Source organism: Delphinus delphis, chromosome 1 (genome assembly GCF_949987515.2).
Source record: "Delphinus delphis chromosome 1, mDelDel1.2, whole genome shotgun sequence".
Classification (NCBI taxonomy): Eukaryota; Metazoa; Chordata; class Mammalia; order Artiodactyla; family Delphinidae; genus Delphinus; species Delphinus delphis.
The window spans coordinates 139,852,903-139,869,142 of NC_082683.1; the positions used below are offsets into that span (position 1 = coordinate 139,852,903).

Sequence of the window (16,240 nt, forward strand, 5' to 3'; positions counted from 1 at the left end):
AAAGTAGTTACTTGGCAGCTAACTACTCAATGAATTCTACAGCGGTCTCACGTTATGGGAAGTGGTCCATCTTGCTTCTAACCTTGAGGTCCATGGCTCCTCAAAGCTGAGCCCTCAGTATTTAGGAATGTCAGTTGTATTCATTTGCTAGGGCTGCCATAAGGAAATACCACAGACTTGGGTGGCATAAACAACTGAAATTTGCTTTCTCACAGTTCTGGAGGCTGAAGTCCAAGATCAATGTGCTGGCTGGGTTAGCTTCCTCTGAGGCCTCTCTCCTTGGCTTGCAGATGGCTGCCCTCTTGCTGCCTCTTCGTATAAACATCCTTTTGTGCACGTGCATCCCTGGTGTCTCTGTGTATCAGAGTTCCTCTTATAAGGACACCTCTTATAAGGACAGTCAGGTTGGATTAGGGCTCATCCTGATGGCCTCATTTTAACTTAATCACCTCTTTATAGGCATCTCCAAATATGGTCACATTCTGAGGTACTGGGGATTAGGGCTTTGACATATGAATTTTGGGGGAACACAATTCAGCCCATAACGTAGCCAAGGCCCAATAACAAAAATAAGTGCTGGATTTGAGGAAACTGCGAGTGTTGTGATAAAACTCTTGGGACGTATGATGGCTGGCATTTTTCAGAATTTCCTGAATAATGGTATAGGATCCTAGGGTCTTCTGACCTAGCCTCACTAGACCAATCCAGATCCCTTTGCTAAAAAATGTCTCTTTAGTTATGAATGAAGAGCCATCCATCCAGTACTTGACCAGTGTATCACAGAAGAAGATGTGACAGAGGCTTGGATTGTACCTTATTATAGACTCATTAGCTAAGGTAAGAATATGCTGCTTTGTGAACATAGTTAAGATTTTTCTGAAGATGGCTTTTAATTGAACACTAAACCTAGTGAGATGGATTTTTGATATCACCACAAGCTGTCTTTTCGTCAGTCAGAGATTCTAAATATTTTAGAAGGTCATTTCCATGACCTTTCTGGGAATAAATTGTAGTACTGATGTCAGTTCCCATAATTCCTGTCAAGTCACATAAAGATAAAACTGAGGCTAGGAATATGCATGTTCTGTCTGGGTGTGGTCAACACAGCTAAGCAAAGTTCAGTAATATGGCTGCAGCTGATTACCATAGTAACAGCTTTTATTTCTAGGGGTGCTCCTAGATCCTGGTGATGTGAAACAGTATGCTCTCATCTGGTTGGCAGCCAATGGGTAGGGCATAGTTCCTGTGTTTCTCCATGTTCAGATCATATTTTATAGATTATGTTCTGTATTGATAATAATCATGTTTTTGTTAGAGTTTGGCTCCACCTTTACCTTAATTGCAATAATTAGGGATTGAAAATGTTATTGGTTACATATTGGCCATCTTCTCTGCCTTTCATTTTTCTGGAATTCCCTTATTGATGTTTACATCAACATCCAAGACAAAAGAGAGAAGATTGTCACCGTTCATATGGATCACATAAAAGTTCACTGCTGGACAGACTTTACAAGGAGATAACAGGTCCCCAAACGGTTTGAACTAAATATTTATTTAGTTCTCAGTTGATAAGCTACAGTGATAATTGGGGGTGTTTTTTAAGATAAGAGGTAGAAGAATAATAATAGCTAACATTTTGTTGAGCCAAGAACTGTTCCAAGTATGTTATACATATTAACTCATTTAATCCTCTTAACAGTCCTGGGAGATAAGTACTGTTATTATCCATGTTATACATGAGAAACATAGGTGCAGAGGAGTAAAGTAATATACCTGATGCCGCTCAGCTGGAAAGTGGTAGAACTATGATTTGAACTCAAGCAGACTGAGTCCAGAGACCATGATCATAATCATTATATCGTTATGCTTAAATGCCAATGTAGAAAATACATTGGCGGAAGAGGCTGGTGACCCATATAAGAGAATTAGTGGAAAGTGTATGGATATATGGTGTTTTAACCTTTCTGCAAAATTAACAGAGCTGTAGTATTTGCCAGTATGTTCTAATTGTATGTATGTTTATGTGTAGCACACATGTAAGCCGTATAATCTTTTCCTTAATCTAAATGATATTTTCTTTCTGTAGAATTTGCTTTTATAATTAAATTTCAAATGTAGTCATTAAAATTACCTATAAACTCTCCTTGTTCCTACCACCAACTTTATAAAAAAAACTCCAGTGTTCTGAATAGATCAAATTTTAACTATTAACTGTATCCAAACTAATCCAAAGTTCCTACATTTAATACCTATATCTACAAAATTCTTCACTCTAAAGGGAAAACAGGAACATAAAATAATTTATTTTGTTTAAGTTGTTTAACTTTATTTTTTGCTTTTTAATTGCATATGGTGTTCTTTTAAAATCTGGGGCTGATGGATATCTTCCACTTGCATAGCTGATTTCACCAAATTAACTATAGAAAACATATGATTTTAATTTTACTTGTAATAAAGGACCCCCAAAAATGTACTCTAAGATCCAATAACATTTTCCTGATGAGCATATCCTATTGTTAATTTGATAAATTTTCACCCAGTTTATCAGTAATACAACTTAAATTCATCATCAGCAAAATTCAGTTTGCATGTCACTGTATTAAAATAAGAGGAACATGGATGGAGCTAGAGATTATCATACTAAGTGAAGTAAGTCAGACAGAGAAAGACAAATACCATATGATATCACTTATATGTGGAATCTAAAGTATGATACAAATGAACTTATTTACAAAACAGAAACAGACTCACAGACATAAAAAACAAACTTACGGTTATTAAAGGGGTGGGGGAGGGATAAGTTAGGAGTTTGGGGGTAGCAGATACAAACTACTATTTTTAAAAAAAGGAAGGAGAAAAAGGACAGAACTCTAGGGTCAGAATGATCTGAAGTTGAATCCTAGTTCCATCCACTTACTATCTCTGTCACCTAGATATGTTAATTAACCTTTTTTGTATTTGTTTCCTAATCTATAAAATGGAGTTTATAATAATTGCTTTATTAAATTGCAGAAATTAAAGGAGACAGCATTTGTTCCATCCCTGGCACTTGGTAGATGCTGAATAACTATTGTCCTCAATAAAGATGTAATAGTTGATTCATAGTAAAATTTAAGCTCTGAGTCAGTTCTTAGCTTTGGAGAATGTACAATGAGTTTTTAATGTTGTAAACAAACATTTTTACTTCATGTAATTATGTATTTTTTTAAAATAAATTTATTTATTTCATTTATTTTATTTTTGGCTGCGTTGGGTGTTCGTTGCTGCGTGCGGGCTTTCTCTGGTTGCGGCGCGCGGGCTTCACATTGAGGTGGCTTCTCTTGTTGCGGAGCACAGGCTCTAGGCACACGGGCTTCAGTAGTTGTGGCTCGTGGGCTCCAGAGCACAGGCTCAGTAGTTGTGGCACACGGCCTTAGCTGCTGCATGGCATGTGGGATTTTCCCGGACCAGGGCTCGAACCTGTGTCCCCTGCCTTGGCAGGCGGATTCTTAACCACTGTGCCACCAGGGAAACCCTAATTACATATTTTTAATCTAACTTCTTTATTGTAGTAAAATACACGTAAAATAAATTTACCGTTGTTACCATTTTTAAGTGTTCTTAAAAATGTATTAATGGGGTATTAAATACATTCATAATGTTGTGCAACTGTCACCGCCATCCATATCCATAACTCTTTTCATCTTGTATAACTGAAACTCTATTCCCATTAAATAGTAACTCCTCATTTCCGCTTCCTCCCCAGCCCCTGGTAGCCACCATTCTGCCTATCTATAATTTTGACTACTCCAGGTATATACACAAAAGAATTGAAAATAAAATCTTGTTTCTGTGCAAAGGGCTTGCTGCCCAATTCGCATACAAGCCAGTACCATGACACCAGCTTTTGAGAAGAGGAAAGACTTTATTGTAAGGTTGACTGGCAAGGAAACAAGGAGGCACGGCTCTCAAATCTGTCTCATCAATCTGGGGTTTGGTCAAACTTTCATGAGTTAGGGGAAGAGGGTTGGTTTGAGCCCTGGTGGGGCAGGTTTCCATTGGAGGGCTTTGGAACTTGGCCATTTATGGTAAGGTTAGGTAAAGGGGCTTCAGCACTGGATCTTCCTGAACAATGGACCCTTCACTTCTGAAAGGGTTCTGGTCACATCTGGTCCTTTGGTTCTGTGGAGGGGAGAAACTTTGGTTCCAGGTGTTATTTGAGGTCAAAATTTTCTCTTCTGCGTGTGCTTTGGCTGCATGACTTGTGGTTTTGTTTTGTTGTCTCTGAAAAACAACTCAGTATCTTGTTAGATACAGGACAGGGCCAGTTTGGGCTGGTTCTGCAATTATAGTGTCAAAGAGGTATTTACATACCTATGTTCATAGCAGCATTATTCACAGTAAGTAAAACATGAAAGTAACTCGTGTCTGTCAGCAGATGAATAAATAAGCAAAATGCGGTATATGGATAACAGTGGAATATTATTCATCCTTTAAAAGGAAGGAAATTCTGACATATGCTACAACATGGATGAACCCTGAGGACAGTATGCTAAGTAAAATAAGTCATACAATTAGTTTTTAAACTTATTTTTAATTTTCTTCAAGCATGAAAAACTATTTAAAATATTATATTAATGTGAAACTGCCTTGCCAGCAGGGAACATAATTTATTCAGTTCTGTGGGTTGTAAGTTAAGATTTATAAATATCCAAGAATATGCTCTCTCTTCTTTTGAATTTCTAGAATTAGATATTAAACTTGAATATTCTAGACTTATTTCCCCACTCCTGAGTCTGATGCTTTATTTCTCCTATATAGGAGAAAGTTTTATTTGAATTTTTAAAATCCTTATTTAAAAATTAGTCCATTTTAATGCATTATTTGATTTTTTAATTTTAGTCAGATTAACTTTCGTTTCTTTTTAAAATTTTTGAGTAGCATAGTCTTTTTCTTGATGAGATACATTGATATTTGTCTAATATTGATAAGATGGAAATGAAATTTGTTTAACTCAGATTAACTTGTTGCTTACTTAATGTTAATTGCTCGTAAATAAATAGAAAACTCAAAGTGCTTATGTGGTTAAGAGTCAGGACTTGTTGGTTCTGCTACTGACTTCCTTTGTGGTTTTGAAAAAGATATAACAACTACAAAGATTTAGTGTTTGAACATACACAGAATAGTTTGCCAGAAGCATTTGATACAAGGCAAATTAACGAGGTTGTTTTTGCTTACATATGAAATTCTTAAAAGATTTTAAAGAACTTTATTTCATTTGATTTCATAAAATCATTTAAGGCAAGAAGATGTGCGGGTTATCCTTTTTTATTAGTGGAAAAAGCATGGACTCCAGAGTCAAACCAATAGAGATTTAGGTACCTACCACCACTCTGTAATCTTGGGCAAGTTTTTTACAACCTTGAGCCTTGGTTTCTACATCTGAAAACTGGTTTTCATAGCACCTAATATTTATTGACATGTGCCAGGCATTGTGCTAATAAACATTTTGGTATTTTAGATATATTGTTTTATTTACTTCATATAATAACCTTATTCAGTAAATACTACTTTCTCCTCATTTCACAGGTGAGGAGCTGGGGTACAGAAAAGTAGGTAACTTGATCAACTTGGTTTGTAAATAATCTGCGAGCAGCAGATTAAATCCTACTTCAATCTATTTCCTAATTCTGATTCCAAAATTCTAAAGTGAAATTTCAAGATTATAACAACTTGAAGATAGGCAACCATGTCTTTTTTCTTTTATATTCCATAGCTCTTAGTATCATATACATTTGAGAGAATAGTATGCATTTGATATATACTTATTGATTGTTATGAATTTCTCTTGAAAAACAGATGTGGATATATTTATAAATTAAAAAATGGCCATTTTCTCTAAGGGCTAATCCTTTCTATTATTCTTTTTAAAAGTTGCCATTGAAGGGTAATTTTAGGACTTTCATTCTAAGAGTCTTTTGTCTTTGTGCTGGTATTTTAAAAAGAAATGAGAAAGCTATAGAGAAGGCTGACCTCTCAAGAATTTTTGTGTGGGGAATTACTAAGGCATGAAAGTCCATAAATTATTTTTCTCCATTTCATTTTTTGTGTATTTTCAACAAGCTGTACTTCTAGTTAGTAAAAGTTGGCAGTTTTTGTTTATACCAGGCCAAATTCCATTCTCATAAACTCAAACTTCATTGGACATAATGAAGTCTAAATTCAACCCTAAATTGAGTGTATTTTAATAAATATTGTCTAGTCTCTTTGGGGCTCAATTTACCTCAAAATATTTTTTTTAATTGGGGTATAGTTGTTTTACAGTGCTGTGTTTCTACTGTACAGTGAATCAAAACATTTTTAAGAGTAGCAAATTTTATAACAAATCCTATAATGTGTATCCTTGTTTTAAAATATAACATGTACAATTTTATTCTGATTTTAATAGTAATATATTTGTGAATGATGCTGACATCCCAATAAGCCTTTTTTCATTAGAATATAATTCTGTGGTAATTTTGTCAAATAATCAAGTATTTAAGTTTGTACAATGTACATCATTGTACATCTCAGTAAATTTATTTATAAAAATCATTGAATTGTTAAAATGAGTGAATAGTAAGACTGTTAAAAAATAAACAGTAAGATTGTTAAAAAATAGTTTTACAGTCTTGAACAGTAAGACTGTTAAAAAAATAAAACCATGCTGGGAGTTTAAAATTTTTTCAGTTTTTGCTAATTGGAAAACTAGGATGATGTAATTGTTTTCTTTATTTCGTACTATGGCTCTGACTTGTTGCTACAGATAAATGACTATTTTACCTAAAACTAGTTTTTCTGCGAAGTATTTCAGTACAGAGAAATGTTAACTTTATTCTCTGGCAAAGAGCGTACTTTGCTTGAAATTTATAAGGCTCTCTTATAAAACATCTTGTTTTATCTATTTTTTTTACCCTCTTTATGGACAGTTTGGATTATTTCCAAAGCTATAAAAAAGAATGGGTGTAAATTATTCTACATTGCTTATAGTTTGTTTACACTAGGTTACAAAGTTGGAACACACTATTTTTCCATTGCTTTTCTAGAAGATTAGTTTAGCTTATCTATATAGCTTTGTTCTCATATTTGAAAACAAATTATTTATGGACTCTCTCCAATGTATTTATCCTCTTGTTTTTTCTTTCTTTTTTCCGGTATTGAGATTGTGTCTTAAAATTACTTGTTGGGAGAATAATTTTTTCTATGAAACATTTTTAGGCAGATTTTTTTTGGCTGCACCGTGAGGCATGCAGGATCTCAGCTCCTCAACCAGGGATCAAACCCGTGCCCCTTGCATTGGGAGCACAGAGTCTTAACCACTGGACCTCCAGGGAAGACCCATAGGCCGATATTTGTTTGTTCTTAAAGATATTCTGTATGTGTCTCCTCCAAGAGAGTATGACCCATTTAAAAATTTGACTATATCCTGAGAAATTATTTATAAAAGCTCTCCCACAAGTCTGATGAGGGCCAACTTGTTTAAAGATCTAATTAAGTTTATTGAGATCAGTTAACTCTAATGTCTGACAGCATCAAGCATTGGCAAGGATGTGAGAACCTAGAGACACTGTTGTAATTAAAAGGCACTTGGAATTTAAGAATTAATTGGGGTGGATTGATTTCTCATAAGTTAAATCATCATGAACTTATTCTGTGGCTTGAAAGTATTAGGCATTAGATGGTAATAGTTGTTATTGTTACTATTTTATATATACATATATATAGTACTTGCTGTATATCAGACACTGTTATAAAGACTTTACAGTAACTTGTTTAATTGTCACTATAATCCTATGAAGTAAAGACTGTCACCATCCTCATTTAGCAGATAAGGAAAATAAGTCGCACAGAACTCACTCAAGAACACAGAAACCAGGCAGACATTGCTCTTAACCACTTTACCATAATGAAAGGACTGCTTTCCTTTTCTTTCCCTTTTTTCAAAAGAAAAAAAATTCATCTTGAAAGAATTAAAAAAATACTTAGTATAAGAAAATGAGAATTAATACTTTACCGCTAGAGGGAGAAACATGGTCTTCCATTTCCTTCTTTTTATTTCTTGTTTCCATTTTATGTTTTTATGTTACTTTATTTATTTATTTTTTCGCGGTACTCGGGCCGGGCCTCTCACTGTTGTGGCCTCTCCCGGTGCGGAGCACAGGCTCTGGAGGCGCAGGCTCAGCAGCCATGGCTCACGGGCCCAGCCCCTCCGCGGCATGTGGGATCTTACCGGACCGGGGCACGAACCCGTGTCGCCTGCATCGGCAGGCGGACTCTCAACCACTGCGCCACCAGGGAAGCCCTGTTTTTATGTTATTTTTATGAGTCAGTGTTACTTCTAACAACTGACATAGTCTGATTACTAATGCTTTTTCATCAACTGCTACGCTGTTAGTTCAAACAGTATTATTTGAATTTAGTCACAGAATCTTTATTAGGATTTTTTTTTATGTGTTTGATAGTTTATATCAGTTGTCCACTTGGATTGGTTGCACATTTTTGTGGAAAATCTTTAAGCTTTATCTGCAGCTTAAAAGATAAGGAATGTAAAGGTACTTCACATTTCTACCTACCTTTTGAAAAATATATATCATTGTAACTCAAAATGTGAACTATAATTTCATGTTAGAATGCTAATGGTTGTTGATTAACTGATGATGTAAATATTAATATAAGTAAATAAAAATCTTTTAATAATTTGTTATCAATTGATAATCGATATTTGTTGAAGTAAGCTCATGGTTTTATAACTGTAATTGATAAATAAAGCCCCCAAAAGATTGTAAACATTTTAATAAGCTTGTTATACAATAAGGTATCTCTCACAGTATGAATATGTGCTGGGAGAAAAGTTCAAGGTATTGTTTTTTCTTAAATCATTCATTCTTCCTCCTTTGTTTTTATTTTATTTTTTAGGATTTTGGCACCCAGTAGTAATTATCAAGATGTTGAGACCCTCTATAACTTCCTAATCAAGTATGAGGTAGGAGAAATATTTTTAAATGTTTATCATATTTCCATTATAATCAAGCTTTAATATAAACAAACATAGGTGTTCTAAAATGTAATCAAATGCTATTTAATTGATATTTGCTTTAAATTCTTGAATGCCACAGAAGTTTGCCAGTGCCAGTCAGTTTTTTTCTTTTTTTCATTCTCTAAGTAAAAACATACAGTAGAGACCTATAATAATACACTTTATCCAACACAGAATTGTTTCTCATCAGGGGTGCTGTTGGCATTTTGGACAGGTCATTTCTTCATTGTGTGGAACGTTGCAGGATGCTTTAACATCTCTGCTCCTCAGATACTAAATGCCAGTAGCTCCCCCAGTCAGTGTGACAAGCAAAAATATCTTCCCACCGCACCCCACTCACTCAGATGGCCCCTAGGGAGGAAGAACCACCTCCGGTTGAGAACTACTGATTGCTGAAAAAGAAAGCTATAATTTAGTTTCCTCCATAGCAGCAGTATAGACCTTGGAATTAAAGTTCTGGTGAGGCTCCAGTGTATTTTGTAAATTAATCTGCATGCTTTTCTTATCCTTGTTGATCCAAGGAAAGTATTCTGTTGATCTTCAGTTTTTGTTTGCCTAAAGTTCTTTACCCATGTGCCCATATATTCTTTCTTTTTAAGTGTGTGTGTGTTTAATTTTTAAAATACTCTAAATAAAGGAATATGACATATTTTCAGGTGTCACTTTTCTTATGGAGTCAAACTTCTTTAAATATATTTCTTCACTTTTATTCCTGGTTAGCTCTTTATTTAACTTTTTTATGCCACATCTTACATTAAGAACCTAGTGACTAAGAACACAGACTCTGAAGTCAAACTACTCATGTTCAAATGTTGCCGCCTATTAACTGTATGATCTTAGACGAGTTATTTAATTCTCTTTGCCTCAGTTGCTTCATCTGTAAAATGGGAATAACATAAGTAGATAAATTACAGCTATTCTTTAAAGACTAAATAACTTAATATATATAAAGTGCTCCAAACAGTACCAAGCACAGAGTAAGTGTTCAATAAGTGTTACTTATTTTATTTAAGGAAAGAGTGGTTGTTTACATGTACTTTTTTAAAGTTACATGTACTTTTTAAATCATCTCTTTTGAGATGATTCAGTGAAATAATTATTTCATTATACTTTCTGAATTTCAAATTCAATAAAAATATATTTGTAGAAACAATGGGGACAATTTTAAAATCACATATCCTTGAAAAATCTGATATATAGGTCTTCTTTGGATTTAGTGCTTTCTGTTGCTGAGAGCATTAGGAGAAAATACCCAACTTGCTATTTATAAGAATATGTGGATCTGAGTCCCAGATTTTGAAAGTGTTTCTCTTAGCAGAACTTCCTCCCCAGTACCAGTTACTACATTGGATATATTTGTTTCACATCATAAACAGTGATACAACGATTTAAATTTTTTAAGATGTTTGGCTATTTTTATACTTAACCTTTGCCTTCTGATCTTGATTTTTTAAGAATTAAAAATAATATAGTCATTTCTGATATTTGGCATTTCTGATAGTACAGCTAAGAATTAACGACACCAATTCCATAATCCATTTACAATCACAACTCTAACGTTTACTGATGGGGAGGCATCTTTTAGCTCTTTGTTTTCTGGGAATTATTAAATGATATTTAATAGCGTAATTTAAAATGTCCCAATATGAGTAATTTAAAATGTCTTGTATCAGAATTAATGAATAGAATGAAATGGTATATTTCAGGCTAGAACCTGTGATGTATGTCATGAATTTGTGTTTCAGTTTTCCTTTATTAGTAGTAGATTAACTGCCTACTTTATAAGTCATCTGCTGTAACCTGGAGCCACATCACACTTACACTCCAGCCACGTTCTGGGATAAGTGTCTAAATGTACGTGGATGATTGTTTTTTAAAGTAAAGATAAATCTAAATACTTTTTGCTAAAAATCTACTAATGGCTTCAAAAACTATTTTGTATTCATATTATATCAGGTTCAAAATCAGTTCTTCAGCTGATTTTTCTTAGCAGTTGATAGAGAATAGATTATTCCATTCATCTTCTGATCAAAGATCTGCAGTGTTGATTGTTGAAATTTGCTGGCCTAAGTTTGGGTACATTATAGGTCCTAGCATGTTGGGGCAGTAGTGAAAATATCAAAGGCCCTTGAGACCAGGGCAGAATATGTAAAGAAATAGGAATTGGACTGGTCAATAAGTTAACTCTAAATGTATATTTTAGAACATTTTTGGAAGATTATTTTAATAAAAATTATAAAGTACTTAATCATGATCAATTATACACCAATTTCATAAATCATTAAATATAATAGTAAATATTATGTATAATTAAATAACATTAAATTATATATAAATATATAATCCTAATTTTAAGTGAAAATTTAGGATTATATACATTTCAACTGTTATATTTAAAAACTATGTGTTTTTAACCTTCAGTGAATGGAACATTTTCTATACAAATATGGTGACCTTATGAAAATACTGAGGAAGCTCGTAGAACTTTTGCAAATAAGCAAAACCTTAAAATCCATAGAAAACTTTCATGATATAAATCTTTAAAGTAGTGTTAATTAAATCTGGGTAGGAGCATTTTTCCTCATCAAAAAACTGCATACGGGGCTTCCCTGGTGGCGCAGTGGTTGAGAGTCCGCCTGCCGATGCAGGGGACACGGGTTCGTGCCCCGATCCGGGAAGATCCCACATGCCGCGGAGTGGCTAGGCCCGTGAGCCATGGCCGCTGAGCCTGTGCGTCCGGAACCTGTGCTCCGCAATGGGAGAGGCCACAACAGTGAGAGGCCTGCGTACAGCAAAAAAAAACAAAAACAAAAAAAACCTGCATACGGCTAATAATAGCTTGAGTATTTTTAAAAGTAAATTGAATAGAAGGTAGTCTCATTTAGTTTCCCTTCACTAATACAGAATCTCTAAAAACTTAGACACTGGGTTATATCTTGAGTAATCTGATAAAAAGAATTTCCTTCTACAAATTTCCAGATTGTTCCTTGCAACTTAAGTACAATACTGTCTAAATCAGTGGTAAGTCGCAAGAAATACAGGATTCCTTCAGTGTGTTCTCCACGTGTGCCACAACAAGTTTTTGTATGATGAAGGACTTTTATATTTTTATAGTGTTGTAAATTGTCTCTGAATTATAATATTTATAAACTTAAACATATTAGTTTAAATACTTAGACCTCAGTAGTCTGAAAAACACATTTCTTCAGAAAATGTCTATAAATCAGGCTTTTTCCTAAACAGGTAGATCTTTCCACACAGTTTATAACCTTAGTGTTTAAATGAAAGTTATTCAGTAATAACTTTCAGAAGTGTCAATCATAGTATTCAAATATTGTTAGAGTTGAATATTTAACTTTTTCTTTCAGCTTGAATTATTTCTATTCATGAAATAAGAGCTGGCTGATTCTGCTTACAGTAGTCTACCTATGGAACCCCAGATCTACTCTAGTCTTTTAAGTACAGCTGTTAAAATTTTTTTTAACAATTTATTTACTTCTCCCAGAAAATAAATATTGAATAAATACATTAGGGCTAGGCTAATTGATGCATGAATCTGTTGATGAGAGCCAGTAGTGGTAGAATTTAGTGTTTCATGTACTACACGTTTTTTTCTGTCCGTTTGATGTATAAAATGATCATCTGCTTTTTGAGATTCCCACTAACCTCAGGACCATCTCACTTCTTCTGGTTCTGTGAACAGATTAAGTTGTAACAATAGGACTAATATTTTTACACATAGTTCAGTGTTAGTATTATGGTCACTGATCTTCTAATTGTTATTATTTAGTCCTTTTTATGCAAAAACTAGAAACTTGACATTCTGCTTCCTCAGAATATGGGCCATTCTAATTGTGCTCTCACCACTCATTTGACTTAATATGCATTTTAAATAGCTATATCTTGGTTCTTTTCAGGTAAATAAAAATGTCAAATTTACTGCCCAGGAACTTTATGATTGTGTTTCACAGGCTGAGTATCGGTAAGTCATATCTGTGTGTAGATATATCAGTGTAACACTCTTTTACCATGTATAGCACCACTTGGTGGTGGTGCTGAAGGGTTCTTTTTACGTCTTCACTAAACTATGACATTTTTTTAACCTTTCTAAATATGAAATATACATACATAAGAGCTGTGTGTGTATGTATGTATGCATATAGCAAGTTTAAGTTTGAAAGTGGTTCTCAAGCTTTGGGGCATCAAGGTTCTTTTATATTTTTTAAAAATACTGAACACCCCTAAGAGCTTTTGTTTATGTGGGTCTTATCTATCTAAATTTACTGTATTAGAAATTAGAATTGAGAAATTTAAAAATATTCATTTAAAAATAACAGCTAATTACATGTTATGTTAAGTAACATAATTATGAAAATAATTTTTCCCAAACACAAAATATTACTTACAAGCATGGCGTTGTAAGAGATTTTTGCAAATCTCTTAATGTCTGACTTAATAGAAGACAGGTAGATTCTCATTGCTTCTTTTGCATTTAGTCTCAGTAATCCCATGTTACATATCTATGGAAAACTGTTGTACACTCTCATAAGGACAAGAATTCAAAAGGCAAATCACGTCTTAGTCTTACGGAAATACTTTGACCTCACAGACCCTTTGAAAGAGTCTACATTCCCCAGTCTATGTTTTGAAGAACAGCTCGTATAAAGAATACTCATATGCCTGCCATTCAGTTGATAAAATAGACCTTTACCCACCTTTATTTGTATCCTCCCTCCCATGTTCTCCTTAGTGGGGATATAGACGTAGTACGCACAGGGTATAGGTGTAAAGCCCTTCAATCCTGGGCCAAGGCAGACAAATTCATGAGGATTAGATACCCATTTAACCCTTCCAGGGTTGCCCTCCAGTCCCATAACCCCTGCCCCCAACCCCCAACCCATATTGTTTTTTTTTTATAATTTTATTGAAGTACAGTTGATTTACAGTGTTGTGTTAATTTCTGCTGTACAGCAAAGTGACTCAGTTATACATATATATTTATATTCTTTTTCATATTCTTTTCCATTATGGTTTATCACAGGATATTGAATATAGTTCTCTGTGTTATATGGTAGGACTTTGTTGTTTATCCATTCTAAATGTAATAGTTTGCATCTGCTAACCCCCAACTCACAGTCCTTCCCTCCCCGACCCCGCCTCCCCCTTGGCAAACACAAGTCTGTTCTCTGTATCTGTGAGTCTGTTTTTGTTTCAAAGATATGTTCATTTGTGTCATATTTTAGATTCCACGTGTAAGTGATATCATATCTTTCTGACTTACTTCACTTAAAAGGTCCATCCCTGTTGCTGCAAATGGCATTATTTCATTCTTTTTTATGGCTGAGTAATATTCCATCGTGTGTGTGTGTATGTCTGTGTGTGTGTGTGTGTGTATACCACATCTTTCTCCATTCATCTGTCAGTGGACATTTAGGTTGTATCCATGTCTTGGCTATTGTAAATAGTACTGCTGTGAACACAGGGCTGCATGTATCTTTTCAAATTATAGCTTTGTCTGGGTGTATGCCCAGGAGTGGGATTGCTGGATCATATGGCAACTCTATTTTTAGTTTTTTGAAGAACCTCCATACTGTTTTCCACGGTGGCTGCACCAATTTACATTCCCACCAACAGTGTAAAAGGGTTCCCTTTTCTCCACACCCATTTCCATTCTGACTGGTGTGAGATGGTACCTCATTGTAATTTTGATTTGCATTTCTCTATTAATTGGGGATGATGAGCATCTTTTCATGTGCCTACTGGCCGTCTGTATGTCTTCTTTGGAGAAATGTCTATTTAGGTCTTCTGTTCATTTTTCGATTGGGTTGTTTGTATTTGTTGTTGTTGAGTTGTATGAGCTGTTTGTATACTTTGGAAAGTAAGCTGTTGCCAGTCGCATCATTTGCCAATATTTTCTCCCATTCTGTAGGTTGTCTTTTCATTTTGTTTATGGTTTCCTTTGCTGTGCAAAAGCTTATAAGTTTGATTAGGTCCCATTTGTTTATATTTGCTTTTATTTCTGTTGCCTTGAGAGACTGACCAAAGAAAACATTGCTACGATTTATGTCAGAGAATGTTTTGCCTATGTTTTCTTCTAGGAGTTTTATGGTGTCTTGTCTTATATTTAAGTCTTTAAGCCATGTTGAGTTTATTTTTGTGTATGGTGTGAGGGTGTGTTCTAGCTTCATTGGTTTACATACAGCTGTCCAACTTTCCCAGCCCCACTTGCTGAAGGGACTGTCTTTACCCCACTGTATATTCTTGCCTCCTTTGTAGAAGATTAATTGTCCATTGGTGTGTGGATTTATTTCTGGGCTCTCTATTCTGTTCCATTGATCCATATTGTTTTGTTTGTTTGTTTTTACTTAAAAATTTTATTTATTATGTAATCAATATAATACATGCTTATAAAAATGCAGAAATTGCAGATAAATTTCATTTTTTAATATACTTTTACATAGATTATACTGTATATATATGGTTCTGTATACTATTTATTTTCCAACTTAACAAACCTCAAAAACCCACACCTCTGTAACCAGAATCTCAACAAGCATCATTTTTAATGTCTATATATACTTACATTGTCTAAATATACCATGATTCAGTTAAGTATTTCCTTAAATGTTGGACATTGACCATATTTCCATTTTTAAACCACTTTATGTAATACTGTGTTCAGTATCTGCAGAAATCTTTGACCATGTTTCTATTTCTTTAGACTATGAACATCTTAAAAGATCTTGATAATCTGTTGACAAATTCTTCTCCCCAAAGATTCTCGTAGTTTATTTTTGAAACTACTAATGTATAAAGAAGTATTTAGGGTTCTTGTCAAAATACTAGCTTTACCAAAATTTTTCTTTTCTTTTTCCCATCACACCATTCTGCCCTTTAGCTCATGTTAAAGGTGGGGAAGGGGGCTGGTGGATGGGGAGGAAAGACAGCCAAAAAACAAACAAAAATTACATACAATAATGGTGGTCATATATTCTACAAGTGATAGCCATTTTCAAATTTTCCATCAGCCTCCATCTTTAAAGGGACCCTCTCAGATGATATGAATGGGGAATCAAGGCTTATTTTGTTTTTATTTATTTTTTGAATTTTATTTTATTTATTTTTTTATACAGCAGGTTCTTATTAGTTTTCTATTTTATACATATTAGAGTATATATGTCAATC

General features: G+C 34.2%; 1 protein-coding gene across 2 annotated transcripts in view; it reads left to right on the plus strand.

Moving 5' to 3' along the window:
- SWT1 (SWT1 RNA endoribonuclease homolog) overlaps positions 1-16,240 on the plus strand; it is a 91,421-nt gene that overhangs the window by 63,402 nt on the left and 11,779 nt on the right. For both annotated transcript variants that reach the window (XM_060035318.1, XM_060035325.1), the window contains exons 17-18: positions 8,935-9,001; positions 12,973-13,037. In XM_060035318.1, coding sequence (XP_059891301.1) covers positions 8,935-9,001; positions 12,973-13,037 — 132 coding nt within the window. The remainder of the gene's footprint in view (positions 1-8,934; positions 9,002-12,972; positions 13,038-16,240) is intronic.